General features: G+C 42.8%; 2 protein-coding genes across 4 annotated transcripts; both read right to left on the bottom strand.

Annotated features, from left to right (window-relative positions):
- Window positions 1-7926: 7926 nt before the first annotated feature.
- On the bottom strand, window positions 7927-13247 carry plk2b (polo-like kinase 2b (Drosophila)). Of its 2 annotated transcripts, none has more exons than XM_047593173.1 (14): window positions 13014-13247; window positions 12807-12914; window positions 12568-12684; window positions 12146-12275; window positions 11764-11947; window positions 11373-11571; window positions 11108-11255; window positions 10890-10984; window positions 10466-10598; window positions 10163-10243; window positions 9766-9925; window positions 9391-9520; window positions 9110-9220; window positions 7927-8972 (listed from the first exon to the last, which is right to left on the bottom strand). In XM_047593173.1, the coding sequence occupies exons 1-14, from the start codon at window positions 13197-13199 to the stop codon at window positions 8781-8783; spliced, it is 1974 nt and encodes a 657-aa protein (XP_047449129.1). In that variant the 5' UTR covers window positions 13200-13247; the 3' UTR covers window positions 7927-8780. The 2 variants fall into 2 exon arrangements, with proteins under 2 accessions (XP_047449129.1, XP_047449130.1); XM_047593174.1 differs by having other exon boundaries at window positions 9766-9922.
- Window positions 13248-14199: 952 nt separating this feature from the next.
- si:dkey-190g11.3 (uncharacterized protein LOC567059 homolog) lies at window positions 14200-17664 on the bottom strand. 2 transcript variants are annotated; one of them, XM_047593178.1, is made up of 6 exons: window positions 17562-17664; window positions 16361-16586; window positions 15598-15702; window positions 15310-15450; window positions 15179-15229; window positions 14200-15071 (listed from the first exon to the last, which is right to left on the bottom strand). In XM_047593178.1, exons 2-6 carry the CDS (start codon window positions 16526-16528, stop codon window positions 14883-14885), a joined length of 654 nt encoding a protein of 217 aa, XP_047449134.1. In that variant the 5' UTR covers window positions 16529-16586; window positions 17562-17664; the 3' UTR covers window positions 14200-14882. The 2 variants fall into 2 exon arrangements, with proteins under 2 accessions (XP_047449134.1, XP_047449133.1); XM_047593177.1 differs by having other exon boundaries at window positions 16361-16642; window positions 17562-17578.
- Between the last annotated feature and the right edge of the window lie 357 nt (window positions 17665-18021).

Below are 18021 nucleotides of genomic sequence, written 5' to 3'. Positions count from 1 at the left end.
CTGCACTTCTCTGGTGAGATCACAGACGTGAACTGTGGAGCGCCGCGCTGCAGGTGATGACACCTGCTCCCCGGCACGCAGTGTAAACTTATTTTGGAGGAAGGCAGCAAGTCCTTATATGGATGTCAAAATACACAATCTTGTGATTCATTTTATGGATGCATGGAGATGCGTTTGAATATAGACTGTTAAAGTGTCTTCAAAGTAGATGTGATTAACCTTAATGTGGTGTTTTGCATCAAACATCTTATGCGATGATAATTTATTTTTGGCTTCTGACCACGTAAAAATAAAACAAAGTCCGCTGTGACTTCTCATCAACACAGGTTATGTCTTCACTGAACATCTAATTGACAAAAGGATGATTGAAAATAGGCCAAAAATGATGCCAATGTCAATTCAGTCCGAAATTTAGACAAACACAATTTTCTTGTGCCCTAGACTGATGTATGACTAATTTTAGCTGTTATGTAACCATGGCTGCAAAGCAAGTTTTCCTTTTGGGACAATAAATATATATAAAAGAAGGTGTTTTTCCCCACTGTTAATTATCTCTGGACAACCTTAAGGCAGGGGTCTTCAATGTTTTTCAGGCCACTGAACCCCAAACTGTTTACCTTCCATATTACATTACTATTATAGTTTTGCATTAAATATTAAGCTACTCATATAATACACAGGTTCAAGTATTTTTTTCTTCTTTTTTTTAAAAAAATTTTCAAACATATGCAACATTAGGGTGGCCGTGCAACATACCTGACGTAAACATGCATATATACATGGGATTTCACCTGGGGACTGATTAGTCTCTCTTTAAATTATGTAAAAATAATATAATAAGAATAATATAATATATAAAAAATGTAAACCAAAGATTCCGCAGACCCCCTAGGTGTCACAGACCCCCTGTTGAAGACCTATGCCTTAAGGGACCTGCTGCATTAACTTCACATCAGCTGTATAAAACCAGCAAAGCCGCCTGCATCTTAAAAGATTCAAATATACATTTCGTAAGTACATTTGATACATTCATGTTGTGTTGTTGTTCTATTGTTAGACTCTGTGGGCCATGTTTGCCTATTTGTAGGACTTCTTATCAGCTTGTGGTCCCATATCTGCTTTTGAAACTGTAGTATCATTGCTCTTATGAGCTTATTTTTCAATGGGTTACGTCTAGAGATTGCAGCCCACCTCCTCCTCATCCTTCCAGCCCTAAACTCATTTGGTTTATTGTTCATCTCCTCCGTCAAACCAAGCAGAGGATATCCAGTAGGATGTGTTCCTGTGCATGTCCCCTGAAAGGAATACAAACAGTGACAACGGCTATTGTCCTGTCTCCTGGTTAACAGTAAATGGCATGACTGTCCGTCAACACTTATTGTGTCAGTAGCTGAAGGTTTATTCATAAACATATCTCCCTCAGTGGAGTGGTTATCACTATTAGTCCTGCGTCAGTGATCATGGCAGCAGCAGCAGAACAACCAGCTGATCTATGACGTTGTAATACAATGACTGTACCTGTTAAACAACGCATGTATATTCCCATGTATAACCTATCATTCTCGCAGCATGCTGATATTTTGGCCTGACATCTTTTTTTGGATAATTAATGTAAATGTCTGACGCTGGTTGTTTTCTAAGTTATTTTTAAATGGTCAAAATAAAGTCGAATGGATCAGATAGTAATGTTTACACAACATATCTTTGCCAAGCTTTTATCTGGGTGGACACTTCCTGTGGGTGTTACGGGAACAACACTAAAGAGAGTTTATCACCGGTGCAAAATGAAAGTAGTGATAAAGGCAGATAAGCTTAAGGAAATAAGTAAGACAAACGAAGTCAGAAAATATTGTTGTTTGTCTGATGCTGGGAATGAAGTCCAATCCCCACTCTAGGCTATTATCAAGTTATGTTGACATAACCCCTGCCCCAGTTCAAATCGTGACACAAACGTATGAGACCTGGTCAACAGTTTTAGAAATTACAGTATGACTCTGTTTAACAAAGGTGGTGTGCACGCAACACAGGGTGACTAAGTGGGAGCTACCAATTGAACTGCCGCTGGATGTTTACACGAGGATGAGAATACCAGTTGCCATGGTAACACTGGTGTGTCTCCCCCTCAGCTCGATAGCAGAGCAAGTGGAGACCGACGATCAATTATCAGAGTTGATGCGCTGATTGTCTCATTGATGGGCTGCCGGACGAGTGTCTGGAAACGCTTCTCTTGACCACATTAACCTCACCACAGACTCTCCAGTGCCACATTTCCCCTGCATTTTCTCTCTCTGTCTCTCTCGCACGTGTTCTTCCCTTTTCTGTGCAAGAGCAGGTGCCAGTTTTTCATGAATGACGACACCTAGACACACAGAGAGGGCAGACCGATATGAATGCGACGGGGCGGTCGTCTGCATGTATGTGGAAGGATCTCTCATTCAGTCTTTTACTTTTTTCTTTTAATCTTTCTGAATCCATTCACCTGCGTTTAACAAAATCAAAATAAAATGTTGTTTATGGTCATTTTGTATAACCTGGTGTCTGCCATTAAAAACCGTGGTTCAACTCAAACCCTAACCCTATCAATAAAATCACATTAAAATGCTATTTTGCTCCTCTCTTTGGAATTGTCTTTTAAACTCATTCTCTCCTGCATGTATTCTGAAATGCTAGCCCTTTGTTGTAAAAATTTCCGAGCGGGCCCTTCATCTTCCCCCAGCCGACATCATGAAGCGTGTCCTCCTCCGTCCAGCACCGCAGTCCATTCGTCCACCCCTGCACCCGTCCAGTGCATGCTGGGATAACTGCTATTCGGGTAAGAGTGTGCTTGGCATTTACCAGACGGAGGCGTGTAACCGTGGGCTTGGAGAAATGTCAAAGGTGCACAGGTTGTGTCACAGACTCTTCAGTTAGAATATCAGTCGAGCAACAAACAAGTCAGCAGTCCAAACTTCTTGAACTGTAGAGTTAAAAATTCGGCCTCTTGCTAGTTTTCTGACAAAATTTTAGATTAAAGACACTTGATGAGCCGCTGCTAGTTTGTTTCTATGACCCTCCGAGCTCCTGAACTGTTATTCAGAAGGTATAGTAGACTATCTATGTGGGAAGGCAACAGTAACTCAAATAACCACTCGTTACAACCAAGGAATGCAGAATACCATCTCTGAATTAACAACAATGTCGATGTGGTGGTGGTATAATGGTGTGGGGGATGTTCTCTTCTTGAGCATGGTTTAAATGTCACAGCCAGCCTGAGTAATGTTGCTGACCATGTCCATCCCTTTATGACCACAGTGTACCCATCTTCTAACAGCTACTTCCAGCAGGATAATGCACCATGTCACAAAGCTCATATCATCTCAAACTGGTTTCTTGAAAATGACAGAGTTCACTGTACTCCAATGACCTCTACAGTCACCAGATCTCAAACCAATAGATAGAGCACCTTTGCTATGTGGTGGAATGAGAGATTCGCATCAAAGATGTGCAGCCGACAAACTGCGTGATGCTATCATGTCAATATGGAACAAAATCTCTGAGGAATGTTTTCAACGCCTTGTTGACCGTATGCCACGAAGGATTAAGGCAGTTCTGAAGGCAAAAAGGGGGGGTGATATGTATCTCAGTTCTACTTAGGGTTTGCTAAAACTTTGCTATATAAATAAAGTTTCACAAAATATACAGGCAGTGTGTGTGTTCTGCCAGTAAAACGTACACGGAAGTTATGACAATGTGGTGAAGGTGCAGCACTGAATCACAGCACCTTGTATCAACAGTACTGCATCTGTTAGCAGTAACTTTGACACATATTTATATATAGTTCAGGATTTACTGGGCAGTGTGTATTATCGTCGCAGCATGTCACTGGCTACTGTACCAGTGACAATGGTTTATAAAGCTGCAGCATTAATCCAAAAAGGCAAAAAAGGGAACATTCACATTGAAGTGTTGAGCAATGCAGCCCCACCTGTGTGTGCATGAGCATGCTATGAAGGATTTGTCTTTCTTTCTCCATTGTGAGTCACAGGACTGAAATGTTGCTTTGAAGCCTGTGGAGTTTCCTCCCTCCGCAAGGCAGGGCAGTCTTTAAACTCTCACCACACTTCACTGCCTTCCACATTTAGTGATGGAAACACAGCCCTAGTTTAAGTAGCCTTTGAACCACGTCCCTTTGCTGGTTCATTTAATTGACTGATGGAAAGGGGACCGTGTGTTTTTTTTTTCCCTCTACTGAGAGCCGGAGCATTAACTTACAAGTTAATATTTATTATACATTAATTTTATATAATGTTACTCTGCTTAAATATTAGTAACATTTAGTAGGTTTTACATTTTAATGACTCCAGTATTAAATTCCCTGAGAAGCTGATGCTTTGCAAATAATAACATGAATATGAGAAAAGGGTATGAGAAAAGGGAGAATCACTACAGGACAGCCTTTCATTTGCTGGTATGGATGGAATTCAGAGGTTGGTTTATTTCAAAGAAGAGCTCAAGCTGTAATTATATCCTAGCCCAGTGCATTCAAACGATCATCTCTAAAGTTACAATGCTATAATGACAGGGAGGTTGATGCTGCAAGACTTTCGGACGGTTCCCACGGGAATTGCAACCAAAACGCAAAAAATCTGGTTCTGGCTAATTGTGCTATTGAATTGATCTGTGGATGCATGAAACAAATAAAGAGAGAGACCTGATGTGCACTGTACTGCAAACACGGGGGGTGCTTTACATTTACAGCAGGGAAACCGCAGGTGGTCTGTGAATTTGTCTACTAAATAAGGAAACGTATATATAGCATAGCATTCATAGCAATGTTCCAGTTAATCGTTTAATGACTTCAACAGGAAGTAATGGCTCACACACATTTTCTTCCTGGCACTACTGTGGAAATCCTTTGCAGATTTCATTTCTCATTTTCTCCTCTTTAGTCGCATCTGTGCTCTCAGTCAGGAGGTTGCCCACACACACACTCGTGACGATTTTATTCAAGAAATCCGAGGGAAGTCACATTTCCTACTGACATCACGGGGGATTGTGCGGGTGAAATTATGAGAGACGTAAGACAGTCCATTATTAGAAATTGAACAAAAAAAAAAGAAACATATTTCTCACTCAGAAACAATGGCTGGCCTGTGATGCTCATCCACGTTTGCGACAATCCAGCAGCACCGTGACGTAGTCTAGCCTGCAGTGGGTTATCTCAGTTCACTCCAGATGAGCACGTCTGACACATGTGATTAGTATCTTAATAAAGTGCAATTGTGCACTAATTAGATGGATTCAATAAAATGTGAAGGGCAGCCATTTAAGTAATTCACAATTTAAGGACTGGACAGGCGGCAATAGAGGCTGAAGTGTTCAACCTTTCTGAATGCAGTTGATATGTTCATATAGAACATGTCATACATAGATAAAGGCCACATATATCTGGTAAGTATATAAAGAAGTGTGACTACAGTGAAACTACAGAAGCAATATGTAGCATTAATGGGCATAAATACAAGCAGTTTTTACAACATTTGGTCGGAATCTGTCTTTATTCCCACTCTTTGGACACAGAATTACCTCAGATCTTTGACGTACGTATGAATGAAAAACTATGCAAGCAATCCACAAGACTCCATGTTCAGCCCAAGAAAAAACACTTTTCAGAAAGCTGATTGTAGAAAATTACAGGAATTAGGCAACAAGAACGTCACACTATTGAGCCAGTAAATGGCCACGGCATCTTGCCTAGTGACTCATTTGCAACATTACACGTATTTAAACACCTGGAAGGAAACCAAATGTGCTAAGATGCAAACACACCATCTCACACGTCTTCCTACATGCTTCAACACACTCAGGAAACACATCTTAGTGCGGTATTTGACTAAGTTTGCAGTGGAATCTTTGCAAGTTTGGCTTCTCTGCGCATTGCTCATCTTTCTGGTCGATACTGCAGGCAGCAACAGGGAATGGGCAAAGCTACAAACATCTTAGCCCTCTCTACATGGTGCATCTGTTTTTGTCTACATAGTAGGAGGAGGAGCACTGACATTCGATATGCAAAGGCCTTCTAATCCCCCAAGTGCATCTCACTGTGTGCACATATCAAATCATGTTTCTTTTTCTCCAGGCAGAATATGCCCGCCATTACTTCTAACACCAAGCTGACTCATTTTTCTGCCTACGGAGAACTTTATGATAGAAGTTGAGGTATAAAGCTCTCCTTTGTCATGTTGGCTTAGACTCATTCCAGGGCTAAGCTTGCCTTCATGCACACAGCTTTCCCCACTGTCAACATGGCATCCAAGAGGAGCAGCTTTGTGCGGGTGACACTGAAGACTTATGTCAAGTGTCACGCACCCTCCGCTTTTTGAGCTCCATGGCATTCTCTAACAAGCCTGTCTTGGTGTTCAGCTCACACAAGTTTAGAAAGTTCCCATGCGGCCAATAAAGCTGATCAGTTTGCTGACTCACTCTTGACCTGACCTTTTATTAATGTGTTGGAGTATTTTTTTTTTTTTTTTTTTTTTTTGCCTACAGCAACAGTGCATAGATGCTGAGTCTACACTGGATTAAGAAATGTGTCCCTGAAATAACCTCAGACAAATATTCATCTCACCTGCTTGGAAAGAGTAAGCAGCCTGTTATTAAATCAGTTCAAACCAGGACATCCGTGTGATAGAGACGGTGCACTTCTGTTCATATGTTTGGACCTGGAGTAAAAATGCCCTTGGAGGGTGCAAAGCAGTGGGGTCTATTTCAGTCCGACTGAAGCATCCAATCCAGGGGCCATTACTGTCAAAACACACACACTCAGACCTGGAGGTGTCGTCATGAATAATTCCTGCCCCTTCATCTGGTAAGCTACTTCCTGTTCTGCTTCTGTCTGTGTGGGTATGTTTATGCATGAGGTATTCATTATTGAATTCTGAAGAGCACAGATATTCTGAGTGAGCATCTGAGGGGATGACTCAAACATCCATGTTCAGCTTCCTTCATTACATAAGCAGGAAAGGTTAAGGGGTGTTCAGCAGGCAGCTCGGTCAAACACTCGCGGAGAACACGGAGTGCAGCAGAATACAGTTTTTAGCACAAGTACGTTCTGGCTTAGGGCGAGAAAAAGCAGTGCCAGATGTCTCTCATGCGGTCTTCAATGATTTCCGACTCTCCAAATTGGTCAGCGGTTGCTTGTTTCCATGGTTACAGTCAGTGAACGTGAAAGGATGTCCAGGAATGATTGTAGCCACTTTTTTTTTTTTGCAGCCAGCTCTGATGCAATCACTAATATAATGTGAACATGTCTGTCTGTTCTATCGGGGACTGTCTCCTGGCTGCTAGCATGTAGCACTGTTTGGCTGTCTGCACCTCCATATTTACGAACCACCCAACCAGACTGTGTGTTGCTGCGCTTGCCCTTGTTTGTATGAGAGAATAATGTGTGCCTGGGTGTTTGTAAGACAAGGTTGCCCACATCGCACAGCCACTCATCTCTGTCATCTTCCATTTATCATTGCGGAGGAAACCTTCAAGGGGGGGAGGAGGGGGCTTGAACCGCAGTATAAACAACTTCACTGTAAACATGCCCTCCTATCTAGCCATCTACCCCTCTGTGCACTCATTTCCTGTTGCAAATACACATGAAAAGATAAAGATAAAATACTTGCTTTGCATTCCATGGTGCAGACATGCAGAGTTTTTTTTTTTTTTAATACGTTTTAAGTTTAATCTGGTTTTCACCACATTGTACTGCTTAATTGAGTTGAAATGAGGACACGGTTCATTCTCAGGTCTATGTCCATTAGAAGGCCCTTAATATCTGCAGTCTATTTTGAGAGCACTCAGAATAAAGAACAGCACAAGCGACTAATAGCATCTTCAGACACTGAAAATAAAACATGGGTGTACAGATACTAAATGAAAAGGACAAATGCACTGTAGTTTCTTTTTTAAAAAAATGCTCTTATTTATTAAATAAATAAATACTGCACTTTTTTTACACAATAAGTTATTTAGGACATTTTTACCAAGCTGATAATGGCTCTTAAGTGATCCTTAGAGGATCAATGGTACTTTTTTTTTTTTTTTTTTTTTTTTGTCATTCTGTTCTCGTGGCCACTCGCATCACTCCTCTGGCTCCCAGCTCAAATGTATTGAGCCCATTTGTCAGCAAAGAGAACAAATCACAGTTTTAAAAGTTAGTGTGACATTACACCACTCCCACTCTCTTTCACACACACACATACACATACAGCTAATCCATCCACACTTTAACAAGTCATTTCTTTGCACTGCTGTGTTGGCTGTGACATACACTGTACATCATTTACAATACTCCACAGTCTGACTCTGTTTACATTCAGAGCACGAACTATACTATACATGAATACGCCGGTGCCAGCCCAGCATTTGCCTTTGCTTTCCGAAAACATCTCTTTTCCTCCAAAATCTGTGGGTGTTCACATTCGTACCAACATACTCTGTCTTTCCTCTGCTTAAACAATCTACACACAAATCGGCCCTTCTTTTTTTTTCGATCCACAATCCTTGTGCTACATTTCATTTCCCCAGTCTCTTTCAGTCTCTCTGCATCATCCTTTTATTTTTTCACCTGCACTGCATCATCTGCAGTGATGCTGAGTCGTGAAGGTGCAACAGTGAGGGAATGTTAATTCGCTCTGCTCAAGTCCATCCTTGAAATCCACCCAGCTTGCGAGGATCCTTGTTTTCTACTGTAGCACAGCAATTAGCACAGCGTGCGGGCTTGTCTGTTTTTCTGATCCAAAACTGCGGGTTTAGCTGCATCTCTGCAGAAGCATATTGAGGGAGTACACCATGCGATCTCGCAGGTCAGTCGGGCAGCCGGACGTCAGCAGGGAGCTGAGTTTGAAGGTTTTGGAGACTCGGTCTTCATTGATGTATGTCAGCATGTACTCCTCCCTCTGACAGCACAGGATGATCTTGGTGTGGTCGTGGTAAAAGTTCACCTACAAAGACAAAACAAAAAAGAAAGTTAGATTTTTAAAGTTCATTTTCTTTTTTTTTGCTACTTTCCTACTACATTGCCACATATTGAAGGTGCTCCTTTGAAGGTTTCCTGTGTAAGCTTGTGTGTGTGTTTTACCTGGAACGTGCCGTCGTTAAACAGCATCATGAGGGCGCGGTCAGACTTGAGCCACTGAAGCAGGTAGAGTCTGGGCATGTGTGCATCCGTCATGGTACCAAGATCTCCACCCTGAGAAAGCAAAAGAGTAATAAATCAGGATCAGACATGCTGCAACTTGAAAGATACCATTTGTAATGCTTCAGGGTGTGGAAAGACTAATGAAAACAGCAGCAGTGAAGCTTAGGATTGCAGGAACTGAACAAATTAATAAGGGGGGGTGGGACATAATGTGAACTTACATCCATGAGGTTTTCCTCCATGTAATGAGAAAAGTACTTGAGCACAGTGACTTGACCCACAAAGTGTTCAGGAACTTCACAGGTGGGGAAGACAGAGCGCTGGCCCAGCTCTGCATAGTAGTGGATGGTCCTGAAAAGGAGACAAACAAAGAGTTACACAACCACTCAGACAACCAGACGGTCACAAAACAAAACGTACACCAATTTTCGGACATTTCTGATTGGAAATGCTAATTCAATTGAAACCACCGAGGTATTCTGCAGAATTATTGTGTGCATCACAGCAAGCTCAAACAAGACATGTCCATTAAATGCCGTGACTAACAGCATGCATATTGAAGGGGGAGTGTTGTGAAAGCATAGAACGGTGCGTACTTTCTGTCTGGCAGGAGGCTCATGTGAGTGCCGTTGTTGAAGAGAACTCCCACGGTGTGATCAGACAATTGGTAGCCAAATCCATACTTGTTGGAGTAGTCCACCCATTTAGTCACCCATTGAAGACTGCAGCTGTTTGAGTCCTGAGGAATTTCATCTGCTGTAGAGGGAGAACAAAGAGCAGGAGGATTAGAATACAAATACCACTTGAAGCTAAAGAAATCTGTGAGTGAGAGTGAGATATTTAAGAAAGACTTGTCATTTCATTTAAGACATGTCTGCCTCTTAAAATGTGCCAAGGTCAAATACAGATAAAGTGCTTTTGCTGTTTCATGAAACTTTAACCAATAACTATGTGAGATGACCAATTAGTAATAAATTCAACAAGATGACTCACCTTTAGGCATATTCTCTAGACATCCCCGCAACACACTTGCAACAGTCTCAGCCACACTCCCTGTTGTGTTGTCTTCAAGGCCTTTAAAAGCAAAAGCAGAGGGGGGGGGTCATTTAGATTGATGTCACATTAGTATTTTAGTACTAGAAAATTAAAAACTATAAAAAAGAAATGATTGCTCTGCAGCCTAACTGCGTGTATCCAATCTCTGTATAATGCATACAGATAATTTTAAGTTAAATGTCAGAGCAGAACGCTCGGTAAAATCTAATCCAGTCCCTTTTAAGGACGAGGCGAACTTACATTCACTACTGCTGCTGCAGCTCCCCAGACTCCCCCTCACGATCAGACGGATGGTATCTTGCGTTGTCGGGGACTGGCTCTCTGTTGCCAGGGCAACGGGGCTCTCGGCAGATGGCGGAAGTAGACTTCCATTCTGAGGTGAGAATCGATGACGACAGGGTTTAGAATCAGCGAGTTTAGATCATCTCTTCCTACTATGAGTCAGCGGTCACCCACAGATGCAAAGTGGTCGGCTTAAAGGTTGAAAATAAGTGTTTTCAGTTAGTTCTGAAACTGTGCTCGCGGTAACGTTTGCTGCAGCATCTGAGTGACTCATTGGATTCTCCACTACATGATATCTCAAATCCCCTCGTCTTCTGAATTGCTGCATAAATAATGCACCTGCAAAATCCCCCACGCTCTTGTAAATATGTAATGCTCTTACCTCTGAAATCTTTTTGCTTTGTTGTTGGCTGATGACGGTTCTCTCCAAGTCGTGCTGCAGTTTGTAGATCTCCTCTTCTTCTTTAGTTAACTTGTCTGTGAAGACAAGAGAAGCACCAAAAATGAGCACGTGACTTCTAATGGCAGCAGCTACATAAGCCTGCAGGAAAATGTGATGAACAGGGGCTGTACTAACTCGGTGTATATTGCAATACTCACTCAGAGTCTCGTAGTATTTGACCTTGTCCCTTTTTCCACCGAACAGTGCAGCGGCAGCTTTCTTGAAGAAGCTCTTGGCGGGACTGGAGACGTGGAAATCTGGTGCTGAATGGCAACAGCTAGCCGGCAGACGCTCTGGACTGAAGCCCTGCGGAGAAGGAAAGTGGGTCAGTGTGCGGCTCGTGGGAAGAAGGTCACCGTTAAACTCCCACACCTTGATATTCACGGAAATGGAGACGGAGCGGAATTGTCAGTGGTGCCTCACCTGTGTGAAGAAGTCGTGCCGCAGAATGTGGTCCAGGTTGGGTCTGTCCTCCGGTATCTTGGCCAGCAGGTTGGCGATCAGCTGCTTAGCTTGTGACGACAAGGAGGAGGGAAGGGAGTAACGCGCCTCTCTGATGCACCTGTACGTCTCCTTCAGGTTGGTGGTCTCAAATGGTGGTCTGCCCAACAGCATGGTGTACCTGGAGCAAAATGGAGTGATGAGCTGATTACATCTTTATGAATGCAATAATGATGTCTAACATCATCTCTAAATCGAGAAGAATATTCCTGTGCGTGAAATGTGAAATATCCGTTCAAAATTCGTAATAATCACTAATATTTCTAAAGCCACTGAATTTCCCTAATGACAAATTTACAGTTTTTCTACTCACATTACACAGCCGAGGGCCCAGATGTCTGATTCACAGCCGTGTCCCTGCTTGTTGAGCACCTCAGGGGACAAGTAGTTCGGAGTCCCACAGATTGTCTTCCTCCTGTTTCCTGCTGGCTCCAACTTGGCAGCCAGACCAAAGTCCCCGACCTTCAGTTCCATCGACTCGCTCACGAAAAAGTTACCTGTGGGGAAGAAAGGGAATGAGACGATGAGCGCTTGATATTCAACCCAGGATCAAAGGCTTAATACTGCGGAGGCGAGGAACTGTTTGAGGGAAAACGAGTCGGAAAAACAGGTTTGTGTCAAGAGAGTGTAGCCTCTCTCCCTGCACAGATCTGGGCTGCAGTGTAGCGTGTCACTCTTGCATTGAGTTCCCTTACCAAGTTTCAGGTCTCTGTGAAGGATTTCTTGTTCATGCAGGTACTTCAGCCCAGAAACGATCTGTCTCAGGTAATAACGCACCTCTGGCTCAGTAAGCACCTTGCGTGCCTTTAGGATATGGGCTAAGGACTGCAAACGGACAAAACACAGAAAAAGGGGAATTATTAGAGCGGATTTCCAACATAACAGAAACACATATTTTCCTTTGTCATCATATCTGATAACTTTCTCCAAACTCAAAAAAATAAATAAATAATAAAAATCAGGTTTCCTATAGAATAAAATTAAAAAATATTTATGCACAGAATACTGTACGTCCTGCCTCATTGACTTTGGGTGCAATGCAGGCGTTATTCAAATTTGCAACACAGAGGTAGTACAGCGGTTGACAATATGTTAAGCTGTGAAACATAGCACTTACTTTTCTACTACAGTACTCCAACAGAATGTAGATGTTCTCCTTGTCCTCAAAGTGGTGATAAAAATGCACGATATGCCTATGGTGCAGTGCTCTGTGCAGCTCAATTTCTCTGTCAATCTATCGAGGGACAAAGAAATAAATGGTCATGACTGGGATTAAAGACAGTTTTACAATATTTTTTTTTTTTTTTTTTTGTCCATTTACGCCTGTGCGCGCAGGCACCGGAGACGCGCGCTTACCTTCTCCCGTTGGTGAGGTTTGGAGACGCGCGCATGGGGGATGATTTTGGCCGCGTAAACTTTGCTGGTGGAGAGGTCGGTCATCTCATAGCATTTGGCAAATCCTCCCTGGAAAAAAAAATAAAGTAAAAACACCGTAAACATGCTTTGTCTTCGAGTTAAGCGGTAAATCCAAAAGGTCGTCTACAGAATCAATGTGTGCGCTACCTTGCCCAAAACTTTTCCACGGCAGTAGCACTTCCCGGTGGCAGGATCTGTGATTATCCTTGCCATTTCGGAGGGTGCACTCCGCTCATCCATTCTCTTTCGGCGAGGCTCGCAGGACCTCTGCGTCGACTCACACATGCCGCTGCTGTTTGTCTGTTGGGGGGCGATATTTCTCTGTACTTCCATTGGAAGATCGTGTCTCGTCCCGCACTCAGAATGCAGCCCGGAGAGCCTGTCTGCAAGGTTTTATACTCTGGCACCCAACCCAGCCCCTCTGTCTGCCACCCTCTCTCTGACGTCACGTTGAGAAATGAGAACATGAGGTCTGCCTCGATGGACTTTTATGTCGATTGTGTGTTGATTGTGGCACAGACATAAAATCAAAGATGCATTAAGAAGCGAGTAGTTGACGAGGATTATAGTTATATTAATCAGCACCACTAGTCGCCCTTCACTATAACAATAATATAATGATAATAAATAATGACCGTCATGCTCTGTAGTTTACCTATTTTGTTCATGGAATCTAATCAGGTGAATGGACCTTTTATATTGTGGTGCAAAATGAATTTCAAGGTGTTGGTAGCACGGTGGTGCATTTGGTTGATGAACGGTCCACTGCAGAGGTGAACCATTATCTGTATTCTGTTCAGGCTTCTCTCGTCCTGTTTTTGAACCTGCTCAGTTTGGAGCACTAGCTCCCTCAGGTGGAGATTTTGGACAGTGTTTACAGCGCAGGCTGAAGTTCTTGAAACTTAATATTTACCAAAGTCTGACCAAACATTATATTGTAAAAAGGGACACAAGCACTTGTCTGAACTGTCTGATAGGACGAGAGGAGCGGTCTGAGTGGAGGAGCTGGGATGCGGGAGCACACTGGAAAATGTGTGTTCTACTTCGCAGAGGCTGATAAAAGCTGATTGTAATGGCCGTCAAGTACAAACTCAAAGATTCAGGATTATCCCATTTTTTCACCACAGCGAGGTACTTTCACTGATAAGACAATACAGAGAGGACTGGAATAAAACAAGACATACATTGTTCACTGCAAATAGCCACGTGTTTAATTTCAAAATGCAAATCCCTAATTTTGAGACAAAATTTATCATGTTTTGTTCAGGTGATTGATTTAGAAATATACATTTTACTGCTAACACACACACAGACAAACAGAGTTACATGCAACTAGAGTTTGCAGAATTTATTTATTCCATAACACCCACAAAAATCAAATTTACGTTGCATCACCTGTGGCACAATTTGAAAAGTGCAATGAACTGGACTCAGAGTGGAGGGTAATTCTGAAACACACACATGCAAATTCAACATATCAGTACATATCAAACTGCAAACATGCGAGAGAAAAGTGGGATACAACTATTAAACTTTTCAAAATGATTGGAGTCTGTTCCTGGGCGTCTGAAGACTGTCATTCATCTCTGCATGCACCACCCCCCTTTCCTTCCCTTGTCAGGTCCTGTGTGTCAGCAAACTGCCTCGCATCATGTTTGTTAGTGAATGGAAAAGTGCAATTGTTTGTAGTGGAGTAGAGTCCAGAAAGAGAGCTACTGTGACAACCGATCGCAGATGCATGAGAGCATTTACACAGAAATGGTCAGAACTACGGCACAGACTAGGTCTTTTCTGAGAGACTGAACAAATGCTGCAGGCGTCAAAGGATGTCAAAATCCTTCTGACAATCTGCTCAGTCCTTCTCATCCTTGCAGACATCCTTCAGACAGACCACTTTTCATGAGAGCCCACGACTGACATCAACAATTTCTTTTAAGTATCACCTTATTTGGCCATTTATAGTGATGGGAAGATTAAGAGCTGTCGAGAATCACAGTACTGGAAAGACACACCGACTTATTTCTCGGGAGTGTTCGATACATTTCTCAGGTGTGATCTCACAGCTCTCATGTCATAGGCAAAGGTCTCGTCAAGTCCCGAGCCAGCAGAGAATTGTTGTGGCCAGTTGGGGAAAGGAAAACGACAAGCGATGACACGCGCATCATCGGAAAGCTCGTTCAGCAGCTTATCGCCTAGCACCTCCATCTGTCAACAGAGGAGGCAAGACAGCAGTCAGCGCTATGAAGGCAACATTAACTACACTGCATCAAACGATCTATAGCAAGGGGGAGAAATAACTGCTCATCACTCACCACGCCTGGAGCGAGGAAAGCTGTCACATTGTTGTACGAAGATAGATCAGTCTGTAGCAAAAGAATCACACTTGCACTCAAATTTAAACTTTAAGGTATAAGAGATGGAGTCATTTCCATTATGATCATACCTTCCAGAAGTCTTTTTTAACAAAGGTTGCCTGGCTGGAGGGGACCCCTGTGAAGGAGGCCTTGCTCCTGGCATATGCCACTAAAATTGAGTTGATCTCGAACCCTGTGCACTGGAAACCAGCAGAAGAGGCAGCAAACACCTGGAGATGAAACAAGACTGCATGAAATATGGCTGGCCTCTGAATAACAGCAGAACACACACAACGTTTACAACACACATTTACACTCACGTCTTCAGTCAGACTGTACCATCTGGGTATTTTCTAAAAATGGTGCATTTCACTCACCAGTTTTCCATCTCCGGATCCCAGATCTGCCAAGCGACCGGTTCGCCCCTCGAGAAGTTTCATAACATTCAGCGTCTGATCTTTACTGGAAGGCAAATATGGAACCTAGACAACACGTACAAGAAAGCGACGTGTCAGTAATCATCACAGGGAGACTTGAAAGTTAGAAGACGGAATCACTCTCATCCGCTCCTTATAGTGTCCGTATTAGGTACTCCTGAAAGATACTCAGTGTTTGTGTGACTATAATGGTGAATCTGATATCCCACTGTCAACGGACAACATCTGTCTGAATTACAAGTTCTGCAATACTTTCTGTGGTAAACTGGGTTTAATATGTCATAGCGTACAAATCCACTTTTCTCTTAAGCACATGGTGTTTTATTTGAGATGTAAAGCAGTAAAGCATTATACAATTAATTACAAAAAAAACAGCAAACAAGTAAATCAAATAAATCAGCAAAAGCAATCACATTTAGGAAGCATACAATGTGCATGAAATACAGGTTAAATGAGCAGAATATAGTTGATGGTCCAGGTCCAGCTCCGTAAAAACATCGTCATGATTTGTAGACTTACCATTGTCTTCTTTTTCCACATTTGTTGCTAGCATGGAGCACTGTGCTCCAAAATAAGCAAATTCGCATTAATGTGCAAGTTATGTTCTGTTTTGGCAAAGTGACTTTGATTTCACACATGCAGCATTTGAAATTTGAAGGGACAACAATAAACCAGAAAAAAAATAAAGGAGAATATCAAGCACCTTGAGGCGCCATGGGACTCTGCGGAAGCCGGGGACGGCAAAGAGGCTCCATACTCCATAAAGGCCCGTGAGCAGGGCCCCTGTGCAGGCAGACACGACTGGATGTGGTCTGCTGGTGGGAAAGACCTTGCTATGGTCTTGCAGAATCACCTCAATGGAGTCTTCCATGGCAGACTGTCACACGTGTGGTTAAGATACAGCAAGTACGTGGAGATATTTTGGCACCCTGTAAAATATTACACTGGAAGTTTTTTTTTCTTTTCTCCAAAATCTTCTTTTGAGCTGTGAGAGAAATAAATCGTCACAAAGTGGAACAACTAATGCCGCAATGCTACTTTGTTTAAAACATATGCATACTACAAAAGTCTGGTAAGGGGAAAAAATGTCAAATATCCCCCTCCAACCAGACTGACATGAAACAAAACACACGGTTTTCTGTCTGATTATCTAGCTAGACATTTAATATCATCAAAATCGCTCTTCTGTGAAAGGATTTTTTTATTTAAGAAACATGAATGAAAGGTGCGAAAGTTTGAGATGGTCAGTGCCATTTATTCCTCCTGTCTGTAATCATAATGTTGTGGCTGATCGATGCCATCTTATTTCAAACCGCTGAACTTAATTTACAAAACAGGTTAAAACAACATAAAGTTCGTGTAAGCTGGTACAGCTCAGGCCTATAGCTCACTTGCTTATCGAGTGGGAGTGAGCTTATAAAACGGGTTATCGGATTTCTGCAAATATTGCTTCGTTATTCATTACCACACGGCAGCCTTTGAGGTCTGCCAAGAACACACAACACCAGAGAAGCCTTTCCAACAGCAGATGGGGCTGCAGTGGCCTTTTCACATGCAGACGCTTTCTAGAAAAGTTTTGTTTACCACGCTCAGGTCACGGGCTGAATATAAACAGCTGAGACTGGAACGACGCGAGCTGTCTTTCGGGCCTCAGCTGTTTACTGTCGACGAATGACGAGCTCCGCCACCGCACATGACTTCAGAACACGACATTTAGCGCGCTGACAAAGTTTGTAGCATTTCTAAATTGGGTACGATATCGGCGCTAAATATTTATTACTAAAAGCACAGTTGCTGCATCGACGTGCAGGATACGTACATGGGCGACGTGTATGTACATTCAATACATTCGCAGGAAATCTAAATCATAAATTCGCAGAGACAGACGCGTCTCTACAACCTACCTGACCCGCTTCCCCTCCCCTCGCGTGGTGCGCGCGCATTCAGCAGCATGCGCAATGATCCTCCAGTCAAAGGCCGCTCAATCAGCACGTCCCGCCCTATAGCTTCATGCGAGCCCTATCAGCTGTCTGCTGCTAACTGCTGCCTGCTTACAATACTGACAGAGTCTGTATTTGTATCAAAGCCCAAGTCCGCAGTTATGTAACGTCTGTTGTGTCTAGCTCTGCGCTTAGGCGGAATATTACAAGACTCACAGACGTAAGGTGCGGGACAAGTATTTTGTTATAGTTCCTTTACAGACGAAAATGCTCAAAAAAAGAATTGCTGACATGGCCCTCACTTGCGCCCTCCTCTAATTGCAATATTGGAATACGTCTAAGCACTGGTAGAGCACCTCTCAGATTAATTATGCAGTTTTTTATAAGCTGCCTAAAAGAGGGCCGGTGTGATTATAATTGCAAA

The sequence above is a fragment of the Mugil cephalus genome, chromosome 8, assembly GCF_022458985.1.
Source record: "Mugil cephalus isolate CIBA_MC_2020 chromosome 8, CIBA_Mcephalus_1.1, whole genome shotgun sequence".
Classification (NCBI taxonomy): Eukaryota; Metazoa; Chordata; class Actinopteri; order Mugiliformes; family Mugilidae; genus Mugil; species Mugil cephalus.
Note: the sequence above shows the minus strand (reverse complement) of the source record. Positions and strands in the feature narration are given on the sequence as shown.

Bases quoted from the DNA above. Each gene is read 5' to 3' on its own strand.
- plk2b (XM_047593173.1), bottom strand. From the start codon at position 13,199: ATGGAAGTACAGAGAAATATCGCCCCCCAACAGACAAACAGCAGCGGC. The intron at 11,572-11,763 runs GTGAGTAGAAAA...ATTTTGCTCCAG, and splicing joins TGGGCCCTCGGCTGTGTAAT to GTACACCATGCTGTTGGGCA. The intron at 9,926-10,162 runs GTGAGTCATCTT...CTCCCTCTACAG, and splicing joins TCTAGAGAATATGCCTAAAG to CAGATGAAATTCCTCAGGAC.
- si:dkey-190g11.3 (XM_047593178.1), bottom strand. From the start codon at position 16,528: ATGGAAGACTCCATTGAGGTGATTCTGCAAGACCATAGCAAGGTCTTT. The intron at 15,451-15,597 runs GTGAGTGAAATG...TTTCATCTCCAG, and splicing joins GATCCGGAGATGGAAAACTG to GTGTTTGCTGCCTCTTCTGC. The intron at 15,230-15,309 runs GTATGATCATAA...CTTTTGCTACAG, and splicing joins TTAAAAAAGACTTCTGGAAG to ACTGATCTATCTTCGTACAA.